Source organism: Muscardinus avellanarius, assembly GCF_963383645.1.
Source record: "Muscardinus avellanarius genome assembly, chromosome: 2".
NCBI lineage: Eukaryota > Metazoa > Chordata > Mammalia > Rodentia > Gliridae > Muscardinus > Muscardinus avellanarius.
In genome coordinates this window covers 199299059-199326258 of record NC_137787.1, presented here as the reverse complement: position 1 = coordinate 199326258, position 27200 = coordinate 199299059, and the positions used below count along the sequence as shown (strand labels likewise).

The 27200-nt window shown below is 43.7% G+C and overlaps 1 protein-coding gene across 1 annotated transcript in view; it reads right to left on the bottom strand.

Annotated features, from left to right (window-relative positions):
* MYO16 (myosin XVI) overlaps positions 1-27200 on the bottom strand; it is a gene marked incomplete at both ends in the record, with an annotated part of 497659 nt that overhangs the window by 169293 nt on the left and 301166 nt on the right. Inside the window, 2 exons of the mRNA XM_080689777.1 lie at positions 10814-11014; positions 11943-12095. Coding sequence (XP_080545903.1) covers positions 10814-11014; positions 11943-12095 — 354 coding nt within the window. The remainder of the gene's footprint in view (positions 1-10813; positions 11015-11942; positions 12096-27200) is intronic.

Below are 27200 nucleotides of genomic sequence, written 5' to 3'. Positions count from 1 at the left end.
TGGGGATGGAACCCAGGGGCACTTGACCTCCGAGCTACACCACCTGCCCTATTTTTTATTCTTTATTTTGAAACCGGGTCTCACTGAGTTGCAGAGGGCCTCACTAAGTAGCTGTCTGTGAACCGTGATCCTCTGGTCTCAACCTCCTGAATGCTGGGATTACAAGCGTGCGCCACCACGCCCGGCTTAAAATGGGGTTTAATTGTAGTTCAGATATAGCATGCTCTTGGGTGGTTTAATCTCAGGTACCGGAAAGAAATAAGGGAGGAAGGAAGAAAGAAAAGGGGGGAAGGAAAGAAAGAAGGAAGGAAGAAGACCTTGATGTACTTGGAGTGGTTACAGTTTTCTTCTGCCTACTGAAGTGACACCAGTAACATTGTGATATACAAAAGCAAAGAGACTGAGGTGATTAATACAATACTGCTTTATGCAATGTGGGCACATTTATGAGATACAAGAATACACTGTTTAAAAAGATCCAGGGCATCTTACCACTTAATTTGAGGAAGTGACTGGCCTGCCAATGTTCTCATCAGAAGATATGGCAGGCTGATGAGTGACCCATGACCTATTTTCTGGTCTTTGAGACCCTTTATTGATGAGTTCCTATTTTGATCATGGGGTGGCATGTCTGCCCTGAAGACCTTCGGCCACTTTTGGGGGCACGGAGCTCTCAGATCTGTAGATCTGCAGCCACTTGGAAGGGAAATCGCTCCTGCATTTCCTGCTGGCTCACCATGAATCACAATCATGCTTTCTTTATAAACTTCATGGGTGTAGCAACAGAGGGTCTGTGTCCTTCCCAAAGCCACTTTGCAATGGAGCTGGAACCCAAACCCAGCTGGGCAGGCCCAATTCCTCTTCTCTTTCCACTGAACCACCCGGATTCCATGAGAGCAGACAATGAAACTTTAAGAATGTCACCTTACTATGCTTTGAGGACATAAGAAACACAGGAGACTGGAGGAACGAGCTGGGTGCTCCCCCAACCCCCCTACAGGGCTACAGGCTATCCCCAAGTTCATGTCCACTCAGAACCATGGAATAGGAATTGTTTTTGGCAAAAGAGTCTTTGCAGTTGTAGTTAAACTAAGAGGAGTTCCTTTTGGACTAGGGTGGGCCCTAAGTCCTTAGACACACAGAGGTTCTCCCTGAGAGGAAGGCCAAGGGACGGGCGGGAGCTTGGGGTGATGTGTTTACAACCCTAAGAATGGCAGCCAGGAGATGGGAGGCTTGCAGTGATATCTCCCTGGAGCCTTCAGAGAATCCAGCTCAACTGACACCTGATTTCAAACTTCCAGCACTGGGGAAAATACATTTCTATTGCTTTAAGCCTCAGCCTGGGGCCTTTGGTAGAGCAGGCTAGTAGGCTACTGCTTCTGTATAGCCGTGAAATCTTTGCTGAATCACTGAATTGCAAGAAACCTGAAATCATGATGCTTACATATGAGGACAAGGTAAAATGTCCGAGAAGTATCTTTTAAATTATAAGATACTACCTGGGTGTGGTGGTGCATGTCTGTAATCCCTGTACTTGGCAAGCGGAGAGAGGAGGATCACAGGTTCGAGGACTGCTTCAGCAAGTAGTGAGATGCACTCACATCAACCTATCGAGATGCTTTTTCCAAATAAGAAATAAAATTGGGCTAAAAGTGTAGCTCAAAGGTAGAATGCCTCTGTGTTCAATCCCTAGTGCCATATACAAACAAAATAAATTGCAAGATACTACCAGGTATCAGGTATCATTATTCCAGAGAGTAGGCTGTGGGCAAAGAAATCTGGGTTGGCCCAGGACTTGATTTAGGGGAAGACAGTCAAGATTTGGGAGGACTGGGAAACAGGACTTCCAAGAGAGGAGGCCACAAGCAAAGACAGAGAGGGAGAAGTCTAGGGGCCACTTAAGAAATGAACTGAGGGTCATAAAAGAAATTGTACAATGCCAAAAGCTAAAATGACTCGCTTGTAACCTGTAAAACTGAATAAACCAGTGGATACCGGATTAGTTTCCTATGGTTGTGCAACAAATATCCACAGACACAGGATTCTCTTGTTCTCAAAACAAGAGAAACACATTCTCTCATGGGTCTGCAGGCCCGAGCCCTAGAACACGCAGGCCTGCGCAGGGGTGGGGGTCCAGGGGAGGATCCCGCCAGACTCTGGCACTCCGGGCTCCCTGGCCACCATCACTACACTTCCGGCTGGGCCTCCAAAGGTCACATGGTCTCCTCCGTTTCTCTATCAAGCCACCCTCTGTATACTTCACAGTGGATTTAGAGCTTACTTACTTAGTACAAGATGACCTCCTCATCCTAAAATGATTATCTTAATTATGTATACAAAGATCTCTTCCCAAACAAGGTCTCGCTCAGTCTCCATGGATGAGGACCCAGACATATCTTTTGGGGTTTGCCATTTGAGCTCTCATAATACTTAAGTATTTGGGGAAAGATGAAACTGAAACACAGGCCCATCATCTTAGGTTAGAAGAGTAGTGCAAACCTGATACATGTACGTGTGTGTGTGCGTGCACACATGCATGCAGCATCCAGGCTAACCACACTACACTGTAACATTTATCTGAGATCCAAAGGGAATGGCTTCACCCTAAAACAAATTATAATAGCTTTCAGAAAACAAACAGGAATCATATTGGCATGTGCCATAAATTGCATAACTATTAATTTTGACTTAAATATTCGTTAATTCAACCTTTATTCTTTTGATCACTTTACTATCTCCTAATCCATTAACTTTCCTTATATCGAAATGTGGGGCCTTTAAAACACTATTTCCCACCGCAGCTTAGGATCACCTTAACGAAACTCAGTCTCCTAAGGGCCAGTATCTTGTCAAGCTATAGTTCTTCCTACCTTCAAGATTCTTAATTTTAATAGCCAATAAAATTAGACAGATTCTGGATTTAATGCTTAACTGTCATTTAACTCATCAGTTTAAAAGCAAACCCTAAAATAGGCAATCCCATATACGGCTTAAAATTTGCCAAGACAGATAATCAAACAAACAAACAAACAACCCTCCAAGCCCCACAAGCCTTCTTTAATTCAAAGCCATGCTCATTAATAAGACCTTGTTAATATTTCATGCACAGCGTCTTCCCACTTACTTTAAAATATTTCTGTAATGGAGACTGGAAAATACAACATGCTCCTATGAGTAATGAAAAATTCAGGTGTGCTTAGGAAAGACCTTCAACTGTAATTCAAGTAATGTTGCTTAAACATTTCTAAAAGGCCCTCCGCGCCTCTGCTTCGAGCAAGCTTCGTGAGGAGGGCAGGGCCTCGTGGTTAGCGCTCTCAGGACAGGTGGGTCTGGCCAGATGGGGGCTGGATGTCAAATCACCACCGCAGGAACAATTCTCTTTCCTGTGAGATGTGATGTGTTTTCACTAAAAAGACAGGTAGGCCCACCTGGGAGGAGCGTGTGCTGATGAAAGACAGGTTGTAGCCCATCCATCTGGCCAGAGAAGAGACTACACGGGAACTCAAGAGCCCGCAGGACCGGGAGCTCCCTGGACGTCAGCTCTAGCGTCAAAGATCCCTGAGGAGTTCTCTTGCTGTTCAAAGCAGGGACTGCATGTGGATTTTTAAATCATTTTTTTTTCCTGCTGATTAACTCTTTCTCTTGATGTACAAAACGCAGAATGTGCTGCTGCTGGTTTTAATGCAATAGCTCCAAATTTTAGTGAATGCAGCCATGTTTGATGATTTGAATGGCATATGGCTTCACATATTGCCACAGAGTGCACACAACCTAGGCTGTAGCCTGTGAGTGAGCTGCAGGGAGTCCCGTGGGCAAGAGTCATTAGCGCATCTCACTGAAATGGAAGAGTTTAATAAAACTACAAAATTGACTTCCATTATGAAAAACTTGCTTAAAAATAAAGGTGATTTTTTCCCCTTCTCTCTCCATTTCTCTTTTATTGCCCCTGTAGTCCTGGGGATCAAAGCCAGGGATATTCTACCTCTGAGCTACACCCCCAGTACTATTTTATTTTCATTCTGACACCAGGCCTTGCTAAGTTGCGAAGGGCCTTGCCAAACTCTTGAGGCTGATGTTGAACATGAGATCCTCCTGTCTCAGTCTTTCAAATACTGGGATTACAGGTATCGCCTCAGGGCCCAGCTATAAAGGTGGTTTTAAAGGCAACTTCATGATTCTGCAGGGGTTTTGGCTCAGTGTCAACTAATAAATTGGTTGCTTTTATTTATCAAATCCAGTGAAATAATTATATTAATTTAAACTATTAGCTTTCTATTTTTCTAAAAACCATCAGAATTAAATTGAAATTTTATTGTGCCCAAATAAATTTTTTTTGCGGGTCTGGGGGTGGAACCCAGGGGCATTTGACCTCTTAGCTACAACCCAGCCCTATTTTTTATTCTTTATTTTGAAACCGGGTCTCACTGAATTGCAGAGGGCCTCACTAAGTAGCTGAGGCTGTCTGCAAATCGCAATCCTCTGGTCTCAGCCTCCCAAATGCTGGGATTACAACCATGCACCACCATGCCTGGCTGTGCCCGAATAATTTTTGAATTGGACATAAAACAATGCTTCCAAAGCACATTTCCATACATTCTAATGCAGGTACCATTCACTGCAAATCTAGTTCATGTCACCTATATAATATAAACCAAACTTAAAAAGGTCAAGATTATATCTACCTATCACAACTCCCATATACTATGACTAGGAAAAGAATTTCCTGAAGTTATTATAGCTTATTGTAAATTTTTACATAACTTCTATAAATTTGATAAACATTTTGCATACAGGACGTACACATTTAAAAATCTGAACACAGCCATGCCTGGAATTTCAGTACTAGGGAGGCTGAAACAGGAGGATCACAAGTTCAAGGCCAACCTTAGCAACCTGGCGAGGCCCTAAGCAACTCAGTGAGAGAGACCCTGTTTCAGAGTAAAAAATAAAAAGATCTGGGGATGTGGCTAAGAAGTAGAAATTCCCTGGATTTAATTCTCAGTGTTCTCAAAAGATATCTGAACACAAAACTACTAAGAATTTATTGTCTTTATAAATAATTTCTAAGGACTAAATCTCTCAAATAGAAGAGGAAGTCAATGACTCCCCAGGGACAGGCACAAAATATTCCCTGAACTTCCTTTCCACATCCCATTAACTGTTCAAAATGTCTCCAGATCCCTCCCCTTTACTGTGAATTCACCCAGAGACCGTCTGTCCATTAGAGGGTATTTGCCATTCTCTTCTCTCCTCTGGGTTTCTCTGATACTTCTCTTTTCAAGTCTATTTTTGCTGGTGCAAAAATTGTATTTCTACATCATACTGAGGCTCAGTGTTATAGAAACATGCACACACATGTACCTGGCGTGCCCCCTCCCCATCCTGCCCGCCTCCTCCTCCCTGTTCATATTACTGAAACTGGTGTTGATGGCTTCCCAATGTCCATAGGTTTCTTTGAACTGTTTCCTTCATCACATCTCCCTTCCCGCTCCCCACCTCCCGAATCCTCTCCCACACGTCTCCTGGCCGCTCCCCCATTTATCTGAAGTCCCCTTTGGTTCCTAACTTCTGTCCAGCTTAACACATGAGAGAAAGTAATATGACCCTTCACTTTCTGAGACTCGCTAATCTCACATAGCATAATACTATCCCCTACTTAAATCCATTTTCCTGTAAATGATATAATTTTGTTCTTCTTTAGGGCTGAGTAAAATTCCATTGTGTGTACATATCCATCGTGTGTACATATCCATCGTGTGTATATATCCATCGTGTGCACATATCCATCGCGTGTACATATCATTGTGTGTACATATCCATCGCGTGTACATATCCATTGTGTGTACATATCCATCGCGTGTACATATCCATCATGTGTATATATCCACTGTGTATATATCCATCGTGTGTATATATCCATCGTGTGTACATATCCATCGTGTGTATTTATCCATCGTGTGTACATATCCATCGTGTGTATATATCCATCGTGTGTACATATCCATCGTGTGTATATATCCATCATGTGCACATATCCATCGCGTGTACATATCCATTGCGTGTATATATCCATCGTGTGTATATATCCACTGTGTATATATCCATCATGTGTATATATCCATCATGTGCACATATCCATTGTGTGTACATATCCATCGTGTGTATATATCCATCGTGTGTACATATCCATCGTGTGTACATATCCATCGTGTGTATATATCCATCATGTGTACATATCCATTGTGTGCATATAGTTTGGTCACCCATTCATCTGCTGACGAGCACCTAGATAGTTTCCATAACTGGCTATTGTGAACTGTGCTGGTGTAAACATGGATATGCATCAATATTTATCATCATACCATTCTGATACTTCTCATTTTCCCCTCTTCCCCATGCTTTTCCTGGGTTAAAATCACCAAGATACACATTTCCAAGCATATAAGCATGTTTTAACACACAACTGACCTCTTTCTTTTATCCCGGCAACAAGTATGTTCAGAAGCACATTAGAATTTCCACTCAAAATCCCCAAATTCAGAGTTTCTAAGATTGAATATTACCCCCTTCCAAACTGTTTCTTCCCCTGCATTTTCTCTGCTTGTGGACACCAGACAGCACTGCGCTGGCTGGTGAGCCAGGTGAGAACTCTGTGTCTGCCTAGCCCATCTTCCTGGCTCCATACATCTACTCAGACACTGCCTATTACACTACGCCTCTTACCTCGCTGTCAAGCTCAAGTTCCGACCTTGACAGAGCATTTCCGAGGTCTCATCTGCCTTTCCAGCCTATCCTGTGTCATTTCCCAAGATTTCTTACTGTTCACCTTTCTGCCCCATCCAAAAATAGTCCACGAGTTAAGAGGATAAAGTCTTCAACAATCTACGTTGCCAAATTATTCATGATTTGGCCCAAACCAACCTTTCTAGACTCTTCATCTTACTGTAGATGAAACCCAGAGGCATTCTACCTGTGAGCTATACCCCCAGCCCTCTTTTTTATTCTTTATTTTGAAACAGGGTCTCGCTGAGTTGAAAAGGGCCTCACTAAGAAGATGAGGCCGTCCACAAACCATGATCCTCCTGTCTCAGCCTCCTGAATGCTGGGATGACAAGCGTGCGCCCCCACGCCCAGTTCTTTCTGTGTTTACTTGCATGACACACTTCTCTAAACAGGGCATGGGTGGACGTGGTGGAATTATATGCCCACCAATGCTTGCTGCCTTCCTGAACTGCAGAGAGAAGCCAAGACAGCTGCCTTCCCGGACTCCCTGGCAGCTAAGAGAGATGGTGTCTTAGTTTCAACCCCCTCTAGCACTGTTGCCCAAGTCTTAGAAGACAGAGAGGGAGCCACACTCCTGTGGCTTCAGCCCTTTTGCCAGGTTAGCCCCTCATGCAGGCGCCTGCCACCTTTGCCAGTGACCAACCCCCAGCCACCAGGTCCTTCCATGCTGAGTACCAGGTATGTGTATTTCACTCGAGCTGGTGGCAGCAATAACTGAGAATCAAAAACTGCAGCAATGGTGACTCAGTCTGCCTATACGCTTCCCAATTAAAGACATGTCTCTAGATATCCTGAGGGCTGGTGTTAAGGGCACTCCTGAAAATTTGACTGAGAGTCCCAACCATGTCGTCCTGTGCTGGATTATTTTCTGCTTAATTAACTGCCAGAGCCAGCCGGCAAAAGTACAGTTTCTGAAGAGAGGCGTGAGGATGAAGAATTCAACTCTAAGAATTTGGTTCTCAGAATATTTAATTTATTTTAACTTGGGGGGGGGGGCAGCTCACTATCTCTACTGGCCAACCTCTGCTCCTGGGTCAATATCTCTACTGGTCGACGACTACTCCTGGGTCAGTATTCTCTATTGCGCTGACGCTGGGTTTGTTTTTCCAGAGGTATTTATCCAGTTACAGGTCAATCAACATCCTTGTGCTACCACCACCAGAATACAATGAAGACCAATCCAAAGCACATATATTACAGATAGGTTAATCAGCACCCTCGTGCCATCACCACCTGATCTTCTACCAGACCTTTTAGTCTCAACTTTCCATGACCCCAAACCTTGTTGACTCTGGGTGAAGGACAGTCAGCTGAATCAAAAATATTCTCTTAGCATGAGGCAAGGCCGGTGCTGGGGCCAATGGCTGGCATCGGAGCCTGCCATGAGGCAAGGCCACTACTGGGGCCTCCGAAGCTGGGATCGGAGCCTGCCAAGGGGTTAGGTCGATGCCGGGGCCAGCGGCCAGCATTGGAGCCTGCCGTGAGTCAAGGCCGGTGCTGGGGCCTCCGAGGCCGGAATAAGAGCCTGCTGAGGGATTAGGCCGGTGCTGGGGCCAATGGCTGGCATCGGAGCCTTCCGTGAGGCAAGGCCACTACTGGGGCCTCAGAGGCTGAGGTTCGGAGCCTGCTGAGGGGTTAGACCAGTGATGGGGCCAGCGAGGCTGGCATTGGAGCCTGCCGTGAGGCAAGGCCGGTGCTGGGGCCTCCAAAGCCAGGATAAGTGCCTGCCGAGGGTTTAGGCCGGTGCTGGGGCCAATGGCCAACATCGGAGCCTGCCATGAGGCAAGGCCGCTACTGGGGCCTCCGAGGCTGGGATCGGAGCCTGCCAAGGGGTTAGGCCGATGCCGGAGCCAGCAGCCAGCATCAGAGCCTGCCGTGAGGCAAGGCCGGTGCTGGAGCCTCTGAGGCCGGGATCGGAGCCTGCCGAGGGGTTAGGCCAGTGCCGGGACCAGCAGCAGGCATTGGAGCCTTCCGTGAGGCAAGGCCCCTACTGAGGCCTCTGAGGCCGGATTGGAGCCTGCCGAGGGGTTAGACCGGGGCTGGGGCCAGCGAGGCTGTCATTGGAGCCTGTCGTGAGGCAAGGCCAGTGCTGGAGCCTCCGAGGCTGGGATCGGAGCCTGCTGAGGGGTTAGGCCAGTGCCGGGGCCAATGGACGGCATCGGAGCCTGCCGTGAGGAAAGGCCGCTACTGGGGCCTCCAAGGCCGGGATCGGAGCCAGCTGAGGGGTTAGGCTGGTGTCGGGGCCAGCAAGACCAGAATCAGGGCCTCCCATGAGGCAAGGCCGCTGCTTGAGCCAGTGAGGTCTGGATCAGTCCATCGGGTAGCCAGGCCACTACTGGGGCCGTCAAGAGTGGGAGCGGTACTTGCAACACAGCATGCACAGAGAAATATCGCAGAAAATAAAAATCAGATGCTTCCCCTAATCAGCAAAAACTAGGAGGAAAGGGGCAACAGGAAAAGGTCGAGCTATAGAAAGGGCCCTATAGTGAAGCAACTAAGGTGACCAATCAGAGGGTATGGAATAGGGGGGGGTGGAGCCTCTTTAAAACGCAGGAGGTACATAAACAAATGTGTCAAAGTTAATCACCAAACAAGCATGGGATCGAGGGAGGGGGAGGGAATGGGATGGGAGCTTGATGAGGGCTAATTGGATGATGTGTGCTTGTATATCCTCTCAAGTCTTGTACTCCAATGTGATATATGATTACAATGCACCAATAAAAATAAATAAATAAATAAATATTCTCTTAGGGGAAAGCCTTAATGGCTCCCCACAATTAACTCGTGTGGATTGTGTCCATGCCAGTGCGCTCTGATCAATACACATGGCGCACACTTTCACAAGTCTTTGTCTTCACTCAAAAGCCCTCCCTTTTATAATTAGTGAACTCTAGCACACTCCTGTAGGCCAAAATCATACACCTCCTCTGGAAAATATTTCTATATTTTTGAGCCAAATAATTGCTTATATTTATATAAAATTACATATATCTAAACATTATTATATTAACAATATCAGCATAGCAATGTTTGTTAACGTGCCTTTCCTTTATTTGCTGTGAGATATCTGAGGGCAGAGGATACTCATCTTTGACCATCAGCATTCCTCATTTGGTGTGGACCAGCCTCAGGAGCACCGGTTGGTACAAACTGAGACACACCGTAGGTGGTGACTGGGAACTGCACCCTTGAGTATACAATTGGTCCTACGTGACGGCAAAGGTGTGCCTGGGGGCAGGGGCTGCGAATCCTAAGGTGGTCGATGGTAACTACAGGTGGTAATTAGGCTGAGGATAAATGAAGGTGGCTTTAAGTACTGAAAGATGGATACCATTCAATCTTCTTAAGGAGTACTTCAAGCCTGGGTGGGAAGGAGTTTAAGGGAGCGTGCGGCTACAAGAAAACTGGAAGTCCAATAGAAAAACAACCTGCACGGAGGAGATCTTGCATAGGGAGTCGAGACAGGCAGTCATGTGAAGAGAGCTGTCCTGGGCTTGGGGCATCCTGACATCGGTCTATAGAGAGGAGGATCAATGTGCTTATCCAGGTAAGAGGAGGTCAGGGAAGGTTTTAAAGAAAGCAGAGCGCTTCACAAGCCCAGCTGGAGAACAGGAGCGGCTGAGAGCAGTTTGCCTTCTTAGGTCAGCATGCCCTAAGAAAAATGCTTTAGTACTAAAAACTGCAATCAAGATAAGCAGACTGAGCTGCCCCAAGGTTGTCTGTATTATGGAAGATGTTGCAAAGTGAATACACAGCTGAACATTTTGAACACTTGGTGTTCAGTCAGGTTCCTCTGATCCTGTTTAGTCAAAACTCTTGAATACCATAAGCAGCCCACTTCACACCATTGAAAAAGTCCTTCCTCATCAGACTAAAAGAAAATCACTTACACATGCGGAATTCCATGGGTGGCTCACCCAGCTCTCATTCGTCCAGGACTCTGCCCTATAGTACCAAACCCCGGGAGCATTTTCCTCGAGCCTTTGGTCCATGAGGGGATATCCCACGGTACGCGGTTTCTTTGACTCACCCTTCCTGCGTAGTGCATGACTGTGAACGCCCCGCCTTGACCTCTCAGGGCCAGGTTCCCATTCCCGTCCTTCAGGGGGGAATACACCGCGTTAGTGTTTGATGATTCTAGAAGACTCTGCAGCTTCTTCGGAAGGTTGGATTCTGTTGACCAAGTCATTTGGCTTTCTTCATCCAATAAGGAGAGAAATCCAGAGGGCTTCTAAAAATTAGGAAGAGAATTTTCCACCTGTTACTTAGGTTGTTTTTTGTTTGTTTTTTGTCCTCGCATGCTCTTTATATCCATATTACACTCATATTCAAAAAATGAATCAGTCTTTACTTGGAATATGTGCATTTCTGCTCACTGTTGCCCCCACCACCAAGCACAGGTCTGACGAGAAGTACCCCCTGAGGCTTTGGTAGCAGGAACAAGAGTGAGCTACAGGATTGAGAAAATGAATAATAATGTAATTGAGAAAGCTGCCTTTAAAGAGAGGGGACAGAAAATTAAATGCTGTGCGCTCCACTCTTTGACACAGCATTTAAATGTTTTAAAAATACTGTGGATGGAGCCATACCAAGTCTTCCTATGTTATTAAACAGAAATTGCCATTTATATGATATACTTTTATTTATATGAAAGGGCCACTGAATCAAAATATTTTCACTGTAACTACAAACAATAAAGATGTGTATAAACAGCTGCAGATTCTCTAAGACTTAATTTTAACCCATTATTATGTGTTTGTGTACATAATTTTCCAAATTTAAATTTTAGAAACTTTGAAGGTCAGTAACAAAGATTCTGCTGAATGTGTTTCATTATTAACGCATCTTAGATATTATCTTATAAAAATCAAATTTGGTAGCGTGCCCACTTGTAACTACCAAAAGGAGAGTTTTAGTCATGGCAAATAAAATAGGTCAAATATAAGTCTTGTCCTCTCAATGAATCAGCGATCTTTCAAACGCCCCTTGAGAGAAAGATAACTCCATTCCTCAAAAGGTTTTGAAAGATGACAAAGACATTGCCGAATCTCATATATAAATCCAGCTCAAGAACAAGGCCTTCTGAAAGAAAAGTCTCTGTCTCCTGCACATCTGAACGCATGTATCCTGCTAGGTATCTAAGTATGTTACATGAATACCTGGAAAAAGAAATCCAAAACTCCAGCCTGGTTGCCAGGGGAATATGCTGTTTCCATGGTGACCCCCTCCTGTACACACTCTGTTTGCTCTTGTAGGAAAAGCACTCTGTTGATGTAGTGGTGCATCTTCTCATTGGTCATGTTGACACAAAGCTATTGTGGAGAAAGAAGGAAATGACTGAGGAGGTAACCGGCGGGCAGACTCACTTGTCCAGGGACACAGTGTCAGGATGGCGAGCTAGGGACACCAATTAGGCCATTAAGATGAAGCCTGAAGCCTTGCTAAGAAATCGAGTTTCACTGGGTAGCTCCGTGTGTGTGTCTGTGTGTGTGTGCGCGCGCGTGTGTTAGCGGGAATTGAGCCCAGAGGCATTCTACCTCTGAGCTGAACCCCCAGCCCTTTTTTGGTATTGTTGTTTTGAAACAGGGTCTTTGTAGGTTGCTGAGATTCTCACTAAACTGCAGAGGATGGTCCTGAGCCTGCAGTCCTCCTGTCTCAGCCTCCCAAGTACTGGGATGACAGGGTCTCTTTTTGTGTCATTTTGCCTGACCGCTCAATTTAAAGGGAGTATGATAAAAACAACAAGAAAGGTTATCACAGAATTAACTTACAAATGTGGAGTCTCAAAACATAGGTGGTTCTTTAAAAGCTATTGCCCAAAGAAAGAGGTCTTTAGGTTCTTGTCAACAAATGAAGAAGAAAGCCAGGGTAGCCATGAGATCCCAGGACCAGAAAGAACATCTCCTGTCCACCTCGGGCTGGTCAGGTGCTGGGGATGCAGGAGGGTGAACCTGGGGTTTCCTCTAGGAACAACCACCTGTCTAGGAGCTGCACTATAGACACAATGTTCTTGTCAGATCTTCTGTCTACTTTTCTCCTTTGCCCAAGACATCCCCATAAAAAAGCAAATATAACTTCTTAAAGTCTTAATTTCTTAACATTAAAATTAAAATTCTTTATCTTAAAATATTTCTAAAAACAATCTGAATTCTGACCAAAATGAAATCTCCTTTCTCTTCTAGACTACCTTCTCACTTCTTTTTATATCAACAAAAGGCTTGTTTCTACTTCTTATCTAAAATTCTTCTCTTCCCATTTTCTCTTGAAACTAATCTATGTCCCCCAACCTGGCTCCACCAAAATTGCTTTTGTGGATGTCCCATGGCTATGTGCGTTCCTGCATTCAGTGCTAAGTTCTCTGCGTTCATTTTTCTGGATATCCAGTGATATTTAAGTCCCTTCCTATGCTTCCTCAGAACATCTCTTGCCTGTCTCCCAGGACTACACTGCTCCTGGTCACCTCTTCCTGACCCCTCTTTGGCGGGAGCACCGTGGAGCCCAGTCCTCAGCCTCTCCGCTCTGTCCACAGCTGCTCCTCTGGGGCTCGTGGGGTCTCAAGACCCTCTGGCTCCTCCACCTGTTCCTCTGGCTCCTCCACCTGTTCCCTGAGCCACTATATTATACAAGGCACGGTGTGAAGGTCAGGTGGACAGACTTAGTGGTCACTACTCCTTAAAAGTGATTAAAAATGAATGGATTACATAGATGAAGGACAGATGACATTTCCCAAAGGAAACTAAAGCGCTTCTGAGAAGGGGTGATGTTGAGGATTACAGCTGACATGAAAATTCTGGCATTCATTGAAAGAAAATGCCAACACTTTCATGCAGAACATAAAACTGGAATAAATGGTCAGCAGAGTTTTCTTAGAGAACACCCTTTCAGAATCTTCTGCAGGTCTACTTTCACCATAGCACCCACAGACTAGAGGGCCCTCCCATACCCTCCCTCTAGTGGGAGCACATATCTTGTCTCTAGCTGAGCTGACAGTGGCCCTCATCATCCACCCATCTGCGAGACCAGTCATCTCCCACGTGACTGGCTCAGGAAGGACCTAGCTCTCCAGGGAGGGATCTGGACCTGAGGTGGGGTGTGGCCATTAGTGGACTGAGAACCTACTGCATACACAGAGAGAAGGGGGCGCTGCCTCTCAGACCACAGATAGAGCTGTGCCTGGGATGGAAGCTCACGGGATTCTAATTCAGGAACTAGTCTCCAAGTGAAGCTTTCCCAAGGAATGCCCAGTGAGAGTGCAGAGCAGTGGTCGGAAAGCAGAGGGAGTCTGTCCTGAGGCTGGGCGGGCCTGGCACGAAGCTCTAGTTTCTACTTCTAGACAGGGCCAGGATTCTGTGTGCTGATGGAGATGGCTCCAATGTGTTTAGAAATGGGTGACGAGAGTCTGAGAGTTTTGCTGGCATGGGGTCTCCTATCTAAAACAGGCAGGAGACACGAAAGCCTGCATGGAGTCATCTTAATGAACAGACAAAGAAAAGTTTCTCATCATTAATAGAATGGGTAGAGAAAAGCAGTACGGCTGAAATATACCAAATAAAATATTCAGGTAGCTACATTAAAACAAGATCGAAGCCAGGTATGGTGGAACATACCTGTCATCCCAGTACTTGGGAGGCTGAGACAGGAGGGTTACAGGTTCTAGGACAGATTCTCCAACATAATGAGACTTTTAGCAACTTAGTGTGACCCGGTTTTAAACCAAAAAATAAAAAAGTAAAAGGGCTGTGGGTGTAGCTCAGAGTAGAATGCCCCTGAATTCAATCCCTAGTGCGTGTGTGAGTCTGTCTCTCCCTCTCTCTCTCTCTCTCTCTCTCTCTCTCTCTCTCTCTCTCTCTCTCTCTCTCTCACACACACACACACACACACACACACCTAAATGACCTTTATGGAAGCCTACACAATCCCCCAATGACTCTCAGCCCCAGGGCCCTGCTGTGTGACAGCTGACCTTTCTGACTGCTTTTTGCATCTCCAACTTCATGGTATATGAGAATTCTGGCAAATTCAGCATTAAATGGATTTCTGTAGATGGAATAAGTTTCCCTAATGGAAATCTATTAAAATAAAATCTAATTCAAAAATAAAATGAGCCACGTTCTTCTCCCTTGTAAAGCCGTTTCAAACCCTCGAGAAATGGAGGGGATTTGTTCAAACTGGGAGACCCTCCTTGTGCCGTTTCTGCACCCTACCACTCCAGCCTCAGCCACTGGGATTTCTGGATCGTTCCCCTGTTTTTATTTGGCCAATAATTAACTAGAAGTTTTCTCTTCAGCTTCTTGACAACTACACTTCATGAGATAGGCCCAAAGCCGGAAGGCCTTCGTATTTTGGAAGCTAAATATTTCTTAGATAAACTCACATGTTAGGCAGGTGAGTTTCTTAAAAATATAGCTGCTTCAGAAGAGAACATAGACAACTGGCGCAGAAGTTGGTGAGGTGAGATGTGTGTTCCTCCTTACTTGTGTTACGAGGCTAATTCCATCTGAAGATGGACAGACCAGTGGGTCCTGCATAGGACTGCCGCGAAGGAGGGGTGGCATTCAGCGTTCAGATATTATTTTCTTCTTTGTAACCGATACGGCCTAGCACATTAATCCTTGCGTACTATTCCCTCAGAATTAATCAATTCCAACAGAAACAGAGCTTCTTAATTAGTTTCAATATTTATCTTTTCATATAGCATATAAATCTTGAGCAGTCGTTTTAAAAAGACAAATTATAGCCGGGCGTGGTGGCGCACGCTTGTAATCCCCGTGATTGGGAGGCAGAGACAGGAGGATCGCTCAAGTTCGAAGCCAGCCTCGCTGGTGTAAGAGACCCAGTTTCCAAATAAAAAGTATATAAAACAGGTCTGGGAGTGTAGCCCAGGGGTAATGGGCTTCCAGGACCCGCAGTACCACAAATAAATAAATAAATAAATAAATAAATAAATAAATAAATAAATAAGCAAACAAACAAATAACAAATTATATTCTTTAAAACTGCAAAGAATCTGCCCATAATAGTATATCTTCATTTATTTATTTATTTATTTATTTAAATTTTTATTTATTTATTTTTTTGGTGGTACTGGGGTTCCTGGAAGCCCTTCTACCTCTGGGCTACACTCCCAGACCTATTTTATGTTTGGAAACAGGGTCTCTTAAGCCAGCACGTCTGGCTTTGAACCTGCGTGATCCTCTTGTCTCCGCCTCCCAAGCGCGGGGATTACAAGCGTGCACACCACGCCTGGTGTATCTCTTCTTTTAAGTGTATAATAAGTAAAAAATAATTACAAGTAAAGAAACTATAAAAAACTGTTAATAAAAAGTTGAAACTTGAAAAAAACCTTTATTAGAAAAGAAAAAGTCAAATTTGACAAGTTATTCACTTTGCCCTAAAAATATTTTGGTGTATTCCTTTAATTTAAAAATGTATTAAGCCTCTTTGATGAAGTAATTTTGTTACTAAGCAATGATATATCCTATAAATATTAAAATCTGAGGTGAACTATTTACCATAAATGTATGGAAGATAAATGACTCTTCCCATGGAATGGAACCATTGGAAAATATTCTTTTTTCTTTGTGTGTGTATGTGTGGGAATGGGGATGAAACCTAGGCGCATTCGACCTTTGAGTTACATCCCTGAGCCCTTTTTACTATTATTATTTTTTGTTTTGAAACAGGGTCTTGCTAGGTTTCTGAGAGTCTCATTACTTGCTGATGCTGGTCTCAAACCTATAATCCTCCTGCCTCAGCCTCCCAAGTACTGGGATATCACAGACTTGCACCCACACCTGGCAAAAAATTTTTTTTTCTTTGATTATATAATATATGCAACTGCAACATTTCAAGTTTTCTGTTTTTAAAAGATATATACTGAGTCATTTGAGAAGGCACAACAGTTTGGGTATAGGCTGTGTCTCTAATAAACGAGAAGGACCCAGAGAGTGAGCTATTTCTCTTTCACTCTTTTTGAGACTCTAACAAGAAACAAGACTGGATGCTCAGAACATATTTAGCACAATCCTCTCGATATCTCCCATTCAGAAGAGGCTGTGGCTCTGCATTTAAAGAAATCCCTGTTTGGGAGGCCGAGACAGGAGATTGTGGTTGGACAACAGCCTCAGCTACTTAGTGAGGCTCTAAGCAGCTCATCTAAGCAGCTCAGTGAGAACCTGTTTCAAAATAAACAATAAAAAATAGGGCTGGGGGTGTAGCTCGGAGGTAGAATGCCCCTGGGTTTCATCCCTAGTACCGCAAAAATAAGTAGACAGAGAAAGAGAGGGAGGGAGGGAGGGAGAAAGGGAGAGAGAGAGAGAGAGAGAGAGAGAGAGAGATTGATTTAATCAACATGATGGAGCTGAGAGTGTATGCAAAGAAGCCACAGCAGAAAACAGAAGGCCAAGTTCCAGGTCTCCCGCTCCTTCCTTTTTCTTCTAAAAACTTTAAAAATCTGCCAAAATTTGGCTAACAGTGCCTTTGAATGGAACAACCCTAATAATGATTCATAAAATATTGTCTTCCCTATTGGACATGCAGCCTCCTTGAGTTGCGGTGCAGTGCAGTAGTTCCTTTTTGTGGTACAAGGTGACCTTTACAATACACTTGGGCATTTTATGGTATATTATGCTCTTTGCATTCTGGAAAAAACTAAATACCTTAACATAGTTTAATATAATTCCACAGAGAAACCTCCAGCTTGTGTGTAAAATCCAGTAGCCAGGGACTGGTGTTCAGCGTGTGGCTTTCGTCCGCTGTGTGCTCCGGAGCTGAGCCTGTATATGCTTTGCAATTGCGGACGGTGATGCGGAATCTCACGGGCACATTCAAATGTTTATCAAACGTTGCCTTCTCTTGCCCCAAGCCATTCAAAGCTCTTGTCGTTTGAATCAAAGTTAAACAACACGTTCTACTTGGGCCATGAACTTCAAAGCTTCTAAGGTTAATAATAAAGACAGCACTGGAGGCCAGACACCTGTTTGAAAGCTGAATGAAGCATCCCACCAAGCAAACGGTGGCCAGAATTGTGGCGAGGAGAGACTACTACCTGATTTATTCTCATTGCACTATCTGTGTGTGAATGTGTGTATGTGTGTATGTTTTAGATACAAAGATTTTTACAAGCACATTTGTCTCTGTATCCAAAGGCATAAATCTGCACCAGTATCCAAGAAGACCACTGTCAGTTATGCCAAGCCATCATTATTCTTGCTTTTTATCTCTCCCCATCAGGACTGTGTTGAGGAGCCAGCCGTGGTGGTCCATATATTCAATCCCAGTATGTGGGAGTCTGAGACAGGAGGCTCTCAGGTTGGAGGACAGGCCCTGCAAAGTAGTGAGGCTCTCAGCAACCTAGCAAGAACCTGTTTCAAAACAAAAACTAAAAAAGCGTTGTCAGGTGTGATGGTGCCCGCCTGCAATTTCTATACTTGAGAGAGATTGAGACAGGAGGTGGCTCAAGGACGGCCTCAGCAATGCAGTCAGAACCTCACTCTAGCGAGACCCTGTTTCAAAACAATTTTTTTTTTTTGGTGGTACTGGGGTTCCTGGAAACCCTTCTACTTCTGGGCTACACTCCCAGACCTACTTTTATACTTTATTTGGAAACAGGGTCTCTTAAGCCAGAGCAGCTGGCTTCGAACCTACACGATCGATCCTCCTGTCTCCGCCTCCCAAGTGCGGGGATTACAAGCGTGTGCCACCACACCCGGCTGAAAACAAAATTTTAAAAAAGGCTGGTGGTATAACCTGGAGATACAATGTCCCCCAGTTAATCTCCAATACTATAAAAAAATGTGTTTTGGTTGCATTATATTGCCAAATATCCCTGAGGGCAGAATTAAATACAAATGAAAGACAAGTCCATAAGTGATAATAATTATTAAGTAGCTCTTTAATAAGAATGCATACCTGTCTAATTAAAACGCATGCGTTGTACTTGGGTGCCGCTGTTAGCAGGTTTAATAATAAAAGCCACGCGCTCCTTGAAAACCCGCTGTAGTGTGTGAGCCTAAAGCTCAGCCAGATGGCCTATTACTTGCATTAATGACAAACTTAATTTCTTGAGTAAATCTTCACCAACTGTTCTCCCTTTATTTTTATTACCCAGTGAGATATATCCAAAGCAAAAAACTATAGCAGAGCATGACATATACATGTTGGAATTAATGTGGAAGATTAATTCAAGCTGACTGTAGTTGAAGGCGGAGCCTCGGGCCTTAGACAGTGGTCTTCAGTCCAATGAGCAGGGTGGTATTAACTGGAAGCTTTATAAAAAGGCTGACGTCTGGGTCTGACCCCAAACCCATTAAACTAGGCTGGGGTTCAGGCATTGATATATCTAAAAGCTTTACAGGTGGCCTTAATATGTAGACATGATTGAACATGCTGCGCTGGAAGTCAGAACAGAGAGTACCACAGTCCATTAACTAAACTGCCCATCAGTTAATCTAGACACATGTGGAAATTATGTTCTGTGTGTGTGTGTGTGTGTGTGTGTGTGTGTGTGTGTAAAAGAGAGAAACAGACAATGATGTTATAAATCAGACAGTCAATATTTCTCAAACTGCTCAGCAGAACTCTTGCAGAGATGTCAATGCTGTTGTCTAAAAGTATTAAACAGGCAGAAGCCATTAAGAAAAACACTGTGTTAAGTAAAGGAGCTTCTGTGCAGGACTTTTCAGGGCCTTTAATGAACCAAGTGCACAATGAACCTCCAACTTAACACTTCTGAAGGATTCCTTGGGCTCACCAGATTTCTCTAAGTGGTACCCAACTCGTCAGTTAGCGCTGATGTCACTCTGTTATCTAGAGGGGGAAGCACGGGGTTTGGTGAGCAGACAGCATCTCCTTGTCTGTGTCGGCTTTTAAGCCCTTGGATTTCTTCTCTTCTCAGAGGCCTGCCCTCTCTGCCAGTCCTGTGGGGAAAGGTGGTGCTCATTTTTCTCCCTGCGCCATCTGTCTTGCCTGATGAGCATCCTTCTCACCTGTCGCCAATACGACCTTGGGGAACAAGGCTTTGCTGTTGCAGCCCTGGTGTGCTGGGGCTCCTTCCCCTACCTGACCCCCAGGCCAGGACCTCAGGTGAGGAAGGGCAATGAGCACCTAACACCCTTAATGAATAGATTAGGGGTAGATGGGACACCCAATCCCACCACACCCTTGCTCACCCTGGGGACCCCGGCTTCCGATTTTACTTTGTGTATTTACTGGTTTTATTTGTGTTTTCACCCTCTACTTTCTTTCTTTTCCTCCTCTTTTTTAGGTGATTTTCTTTCCTTCCTTCCTTCCTTCCTTCCTTTCTTTTTTTGCGGTACTGAGGATGAAACCCAGGGGCATTCTACTTCTGGGCTACACCCGACAGCCTTACTTGTTATTCTTTATTTTGAAACAGGGTCTCACTAAGTAGCTGAGGCTGTCTGCGAACCACGATCCTCCTGTCTCAGCCTCCCAAATGCTGGGATTACAAGCGTGTGCCACCACGCCCAGCTAGATTTCTATTTCTTAAAGAAACCAAATATCCTTTCCTTTTCAGGCTTCCCTTTGATATTTTAAAATCAAAGTATATATAATATAGTTAAAATATAAAAGGTGGTTACTTCACATCATTTTTATATAGATTAAAAAACCTTCTACATTCCTTTCAGTTATTGTTATTTAGAGCCATGCAAGTTCATAAAATGAATCCAATATTTTCAAATGTATAATTTAAGGCAATATTCTTTAACATAAGTAATTTCTACTTCAGTGCCTTAGTCCATTCTGGCTGTTATAGCAAAATACCACAGAGTGAGTAACTTATAAAAAGAAATTCATATCTCACAAGGAGCTGGGCATTCCAAGATGGGCATGCAGGTGTCTGATGAGGATGCCTCCAAGATGTTGCCCTGGTGCATCTCCTGAAGAGAGGACCGCTGTCTCTTCACAGGTGGAAGGGACAGATGAGCAGGAGCGTACTCCTCTGATGCTCCAGCCCTTTCACAGGGTGCTGCTAATCCCATTCTGGAGGGCAGAATGGAAGGGCCACACTGCTTTAAGGCCATTCTTTTCAATACCATTGCACTGGGATGAGGTTTCAACATGAATTCTGGAGATGACATCCCTGTGGTTTGCATGAATTCCCTAAAGTTCACGGGTTGGAACCTTGATTCCCAATGTGGAGGTGTGAGGAATGGGACCTTTCAGGGGTGTTTAGGTCTCGGGGCTCTGCCCTCATGACCGCTGTCTTGGGGACTTGAGCTTGTTATTTCAGGAGTAGGCTCCGTGACCAAGGGGGTTCAGGCCCGTTTAGTCACAAGAGGAGGAGGGGCAGGGCTCCCTCGCTCTAGGGTACAACATGGAAGACACCACCCTGGAAGTGGACAGTGGGGCTCACCAGACATCAAGCCGCCCGTTTGCGGACTGTGGACATCCCTGCATTCAGAACCAGGGGACAGTGACTTTCTGTATTTTATCAACTACTGGGTCTCAGGAATTCTGCTTTCCCTGCACAGAGCTCACTAAGACAAATGCCAAGTCAAATCACAGCACTCAGATGGATGGGTCGGTCTCCAAAAGGCATCGACCCACAGCAAACCAAACCATTAGCCCGAAGTTGCTGCGGAGTCTGTGTGGTGATATGCTAAGGTCAAGATTCAAATATAATTAGGAGAAAACATTTGAGACAGTTTGTGTGAGAATGCATATACAAGTGTTCCCCTGGATGTCAACGGAGGCCAGGCCCAAGGACAACAACTCGGACAGATGCCGTTTGTAAAGCTTCACTTAGGACACCATATCGTGCTTCAGTTTTGAAAGAAAAAATAGTTTTGATAGTTCATCATCTTAATCAACAAGCCTTGTATTTTTCCTACAAATTTATCAAAATAGGCCTCAAAGCAATTTATGTAATTTCTACCGATATGACTGTCCTTTCTCCAAGTGTTGTTATTATCCAGAATAAAGGTCTGCTAGACACCGAGTGGTCATCTTACAGCCTCGCTCATGAAGCGGTGGGCTGGACCTGGGTCTGCGTCAGATTCCCACACAAAGAAGACTCATGACGGCTGTGCAGTCATCCCCTAACATTCCGGGAGGCTGCTGTAAGAATGAGGGGTGAAGCTGAGCATGGTGGTGCACGCCTGTGATCCCAGTACTTGGGAGGCTGAGATAGGAGGATTGCAGGTTTGAGGTCAGCCTCGGCAACTTAGCAAGACTCTGTTTCAAAATAAAAAGGGCTAAGGTTTGTAGCTCAGAGGCAGAATACCCCAGGGTTCAGTCTCCAGTTCCACCCCCAGAAACAGTGAGAGACGACAAAAAACTCATCTGTCTCTGAGCCCACAAAATTGCAGCCATGGTCAATCACTAGCAGAAAATGACATGAAAGCGCTTTGCTAGTCTACACATCGGGGACGTGAGGCTTTCTGTGTGGACAGCCAGTGTGTTCAAGTTGAGCCTTCCCCGAAGCCAGCCATCAATAGGAAACCTCAGACCCTTCTCTGCAGTGACTTCTCTACAGTTTTCAAATGCATTACTTTTTCTTATGTTTCACAATACTTCCTTTTAACTGCTATGAACTGGAAAATAATTCATTTATATCAAATTAATTTGGTACAAAGCCCCACTGTGAAAAACATAAATAATGACACAACATGTATCAAAAGGTAGTTGTTCTTACACTTAATAAAATGAATAACATTTATACTCAGAAAAATACAAAAATATATGCATGAGAGGGGAGCAGTTAAATATTTAAAATGCATGCTAGTAATAACAATTAAAGATGACCTTTTGCCCGGTGTGGTTGTACATGCATGGGAGGCTGAGACAAGAGGATCAGGGGTTTGCAGCCAGCCTCAGCTACTTTGTTAGGCCCTCTGCAACTTAGTGAGACCCTGTTTCAAAGTTAAAAATTAAAAATATGGATGGAGGTGTATCTTGGAGGTACAATGACCCTGGGTTCAATCTCCAGTACTGCAAAAATAAATGCAAATAAATAAATAAAATTTAAAATGACCTTTCAAAGGACCTTTGGCTTTGAAATTTTCCTAGAACATCAAATCTGAACTCAGATCCCAGTTCTATGGGAACGTCTTAGAGTTAGGTAAATTATTTGAACTTTTACTCTAAAATTATTATATTAATAAACTTAGGGAGATTTTGAGGAAAAAAGTGACTAAATATACATATAGTTCCTACGCTAAGGAGTCCTTTATGACTTTCTCTCATTTTTTATTTCTTCAAAAACTATTATCAGAAGAAAACTTGTAGCCAAATTATTTACAAACATAGTATTCAATGTTATGAGAGGTCCATTAAAATAGCATCTTATTATTTATTCTCTTTAATTTTCTATGGAAATCTGAGGAGCACTGTAATGAGAGTTCTGATATGTGATGAAATAAATATATTTACTAATGCAACTTTTTCTTAAGATGTATTATTAAGAGCTAGGTAGGTTCCTGAGGGATTTTGGAAAATTCCACATCACCAATGAAAAGGAAATACAAAGGGCAGAAACGTTTTAAGATAGAGCTTGGCATTTGACATGTGAATGGCTTTGGGAAAGCATAAAATCTAACTTGAAGAAATAATGTTGATTTTTATTATGCTTGTCTATCAGTTGATTGGCAGATAGATCAATATCAATACCTAGTAGCTGTCAGAAAGTACACTCTACTAAAACTACATGAACTGTGCATACTTAGGACAAACACAGCAAGCCTGCCACACCAGGCCTTTCCAAATCCTCTCCCATGAGGCTCAGTTAGAACCCGTCCTTCCCCAACAAGCCGTGGTCTGAAAGCACAGGCGGCTCCACCCCCTTCCCTCCCCTCCCACCTCACCTGCCTCTCTGCTGGCAGTGCTAAGGGTGCACCTGCGCACAGGGACCTCTGTCCTCTTCATTACCTGCCTACTCATCAGGCAATGCACACTGGGAATTCATCCACTCTTTCCCACTGGAGAGTGGACTGGAGAGGGATTCTCTTCAAGGACTTAGGAAATATTTTTATAGTTCTCGAGATAAGCTCTACATTATTATCATGTTAGCAGTCGATGAGAGTTTATGAAGCTTAGTTATTATGCAACACAGAGTGAGACAATAGTCCCGTAATTATTTATTAGTCAAGGTGACAGACTGTATTACAGGACTCTATTTAATATATCTTTCTCAACTGAAGTATCAAATTACTGATGACTTATATAAGCACTATATTTTTCATTATTATAGAAAATAGTTTTGAATATGCATAACTCATTGGAAGTCTGCTGTGGTCTGAAGGCTGTGTCACCCTCCAGTGCCTATGATGAATCCTAGCCCCCAGGTGATGGTGCTAGAAGCTGGGCCAGGTGAACAGGAGGTTCAAAAGGTCCTGGCCTCATGGATAGGGCTAGTGCCCTTATAAAAGAGGCCACAGAGAGTCGCTTTGCCTTCCACCATTTGAGGGCACAAGGAGGTGAAGAAGGAGCCCTCATCAGACACTGAACCTGCCTTCATCTTGACTTTGGACTTCCAGTCTCCAGAACTGTAGGTTTCTGTTCTTTATAAATTATCCAATATAAGGTATTTTGTTATAGCAGCGGAAACCAATTAAGGCAAAGCCAGGAACAGAATTTTCGATAGCTGAATGAATTCTCGTTTGAGAGTAACACAAACATCTCTTCAATCTTGCAGAGCTGCTGCAGCTCTACAGTCGGGCTGAAGCACTTCCTAACACCTCCTCCAGACTACCCCTCTCCTAAACACCAGTCAGTCTTCTTGTGGATGCACAAGTGCCAACATATGCATGCATTTGTTCTGGAACAAGGAGAGCTACCAGGAAATCTAAAGTGAGGATTTATTCTTCTTTAAATTTCTACTGAAAGAATATTTGTTAAACTTCAATCAGATACAGAATGCTGAAGCAGCCAGAATGTCAGCCCTGCAGGAGTTGACATTCGAGTGAACAGATGATAGATCAGCCAAGAAGTACAACACGGAATAAAATGAACCCTTTTATAAAGGCACTGATGTCGTTTTTGGTTTACTCTCAATGTAACACTGACTTCTTAAGCAGTTGTTCGCAAGTTTACAATGGAATGGAAAAGGAGGCAAAGTCCACCTTCCGTTAGCAACAAGGGAATCCTGCGTGGATTCCCCAAGTCAGTGGTTTTTAATTAAAGAAAGCTAACGTGCCAACTTACAAATTTTTAAAATTTAACATAAGATGAAATTTGCATTCATCAGTAAGAAAATAATTTCATCCTTCTAAACACGAGTCCTAGTTGCAACTGTGTGTGACAGCCAAGCACACCGGGTGTATTTTTAAACAAGCATTCACCCTTTTCATAATCAAGATCCAAGAACTGGCCCTGACATGGTACTTATAAATATCTACAACCATAATTCAATAAGCTTTCATTTCTTAGATTTAGGAAAATGGCATTCCTATTTCCCAAAACACTCAGGCTGTGAACATATTCTCACATGCATCATCAAAATATTTAGCAGAAAGAATCTCACTTTTATGCAGTTGTAGAATAATCAATGTGTATTAATAATAGATGCGCATTAATAAGAAATCAACATGGGCCTCTGCACTGGGTGCACAGACTGGATAACGGTGAAGTCCAGGAGTAGAAGAACAGCTAAGGAGGTCAGCGCCAGACAGCACCTAAGAGCCACAAAGACAGGTCGGACGTCTATGTGTCACTTGCCAGCACATGGAAAGCCAGCGACTCATTACAGACAAGAAAACCTGTGTGTTTTCTAAAGTCAAAATGTGAGGAATCCGTACTGGTGCAGGACAGAATTCAAACACTCGAGCTGTTCAGCAGCTCAAGCCGACTGCAGACCCGCGCACACCTTGTGTGCTCTCCTGGTCTCATGTACCTGCTTTCTTTCTCATGCTGCTCACTATTTTTCTTCCACTAAGCAATGAATAAATAAGCAAATACATGAAGTCTTCCCTTCTCCACTCGTGTGATAAAAACACACAAACCAACAGCCTCCCTTGTCTTTAAATTGGAATTTTGTCGAGTTTTATGAAGAACAAGGCCATGTTTGACTTCCCTGGATTAGGTGATATAGTGGATGTCAGATCTAGACTTGAGATGATGTGTCAATTTTCTAAAAATAAAGTGGGCTGAATTCTTGATATTGTCTCAGCCTTCTCACAGGGACAATGGGAGCTGTCCGATGTTTCTTCAAACTGCACCGTGAGAAGCACAGCCTGAGAACTCTGCTCTGGACTTGTGCTCCGTCCCCCACTCTGAGTCTGTTAGTATCCCTATTGTACAATCAAGGCTTACCGTGAATTCTTCATCTTGTCCAAGACATCTCTGCTAGCAAAAGTCACAGAATTGATTTTCAAACACATTCTACTTAGATTCTCATCACGTATCAATGATTACATTGTGTACTTTAAGAAAATACAGCTGACCAACTTTCAAATTATATGCATTCAATAATAAAGCATTAACAAATCAAAAACTCTCCTAGCCAGGTGTAGTGGTGCAAGAGTGTAATCCCTGCATTTAGGAGGCTGAAACAGAAAGATTATAAATTCTAGGCAAGTGTGTGGTAATTAGCCAGATTGTTTCAAAACAAAGAAAGGCGGGGGGGGGGGGTATCCCAGTGGAAGAACACACCTGGGTTTAATCCCTGGTTCCACACACACAAAATTCTCCTCAGCAGGGTGTGGCAGTACACTTTCATAATCCCAATTCTCGGGAGGCTGAGGCAGGAGGATCACAGGTTCAAGACAGCCCTCAGCAATCTAGTGAGAGCCTGTATCGGAACATAAACAAAAAGGGCCGGGGGTGTAGCTCTTCGGTACGATCTGCCTAGGTTCAATCCGTAGTAATTAACAACAACAACAACAACAACACACACACACACACACACACACACACACACACACACACACACACACCAATCTACCTAAATGCTGTGTAATCATAATTCTCCTTATAATAAAATAAAGCTTGGGTGTCTATCTTTCCATCAGTACCTTGCTACGGGTTTATTTCCCTTCTTTGTTTGCTAAGGCAAGTTGTATTTCTACTCTCTTCTTTAACATTTATTTTTATAATAACATAATTTGATAAAACTATTCATGAAATATTATTTTGATGGCCGAAACACCTGAGTACTTTTTAAAATGCCCTAAATGTTGGATGCACTGAAAACAACTGATGTTCCTCTCACACACTGGAGAGTTTTCAGCAGTATACAGGAACGTCACATGGAGACGGGTCTCTATATAACAGTGTGTGGTAAGATTTCTATTATATCCTGATAGTTGGGCAGAGTTTCTGAAGGGCTTTGCCCTGATTTCAAAGGCTCAGTTTTCTCAGTCTCCCTAACCTAGCTGAAATAACATAAGTAAGACTTAGGTCTTCATCACCTTTTAAAACAAGGGGCTTTTTTTTTTTTTTTAATGTGCAGGCCTGTCATT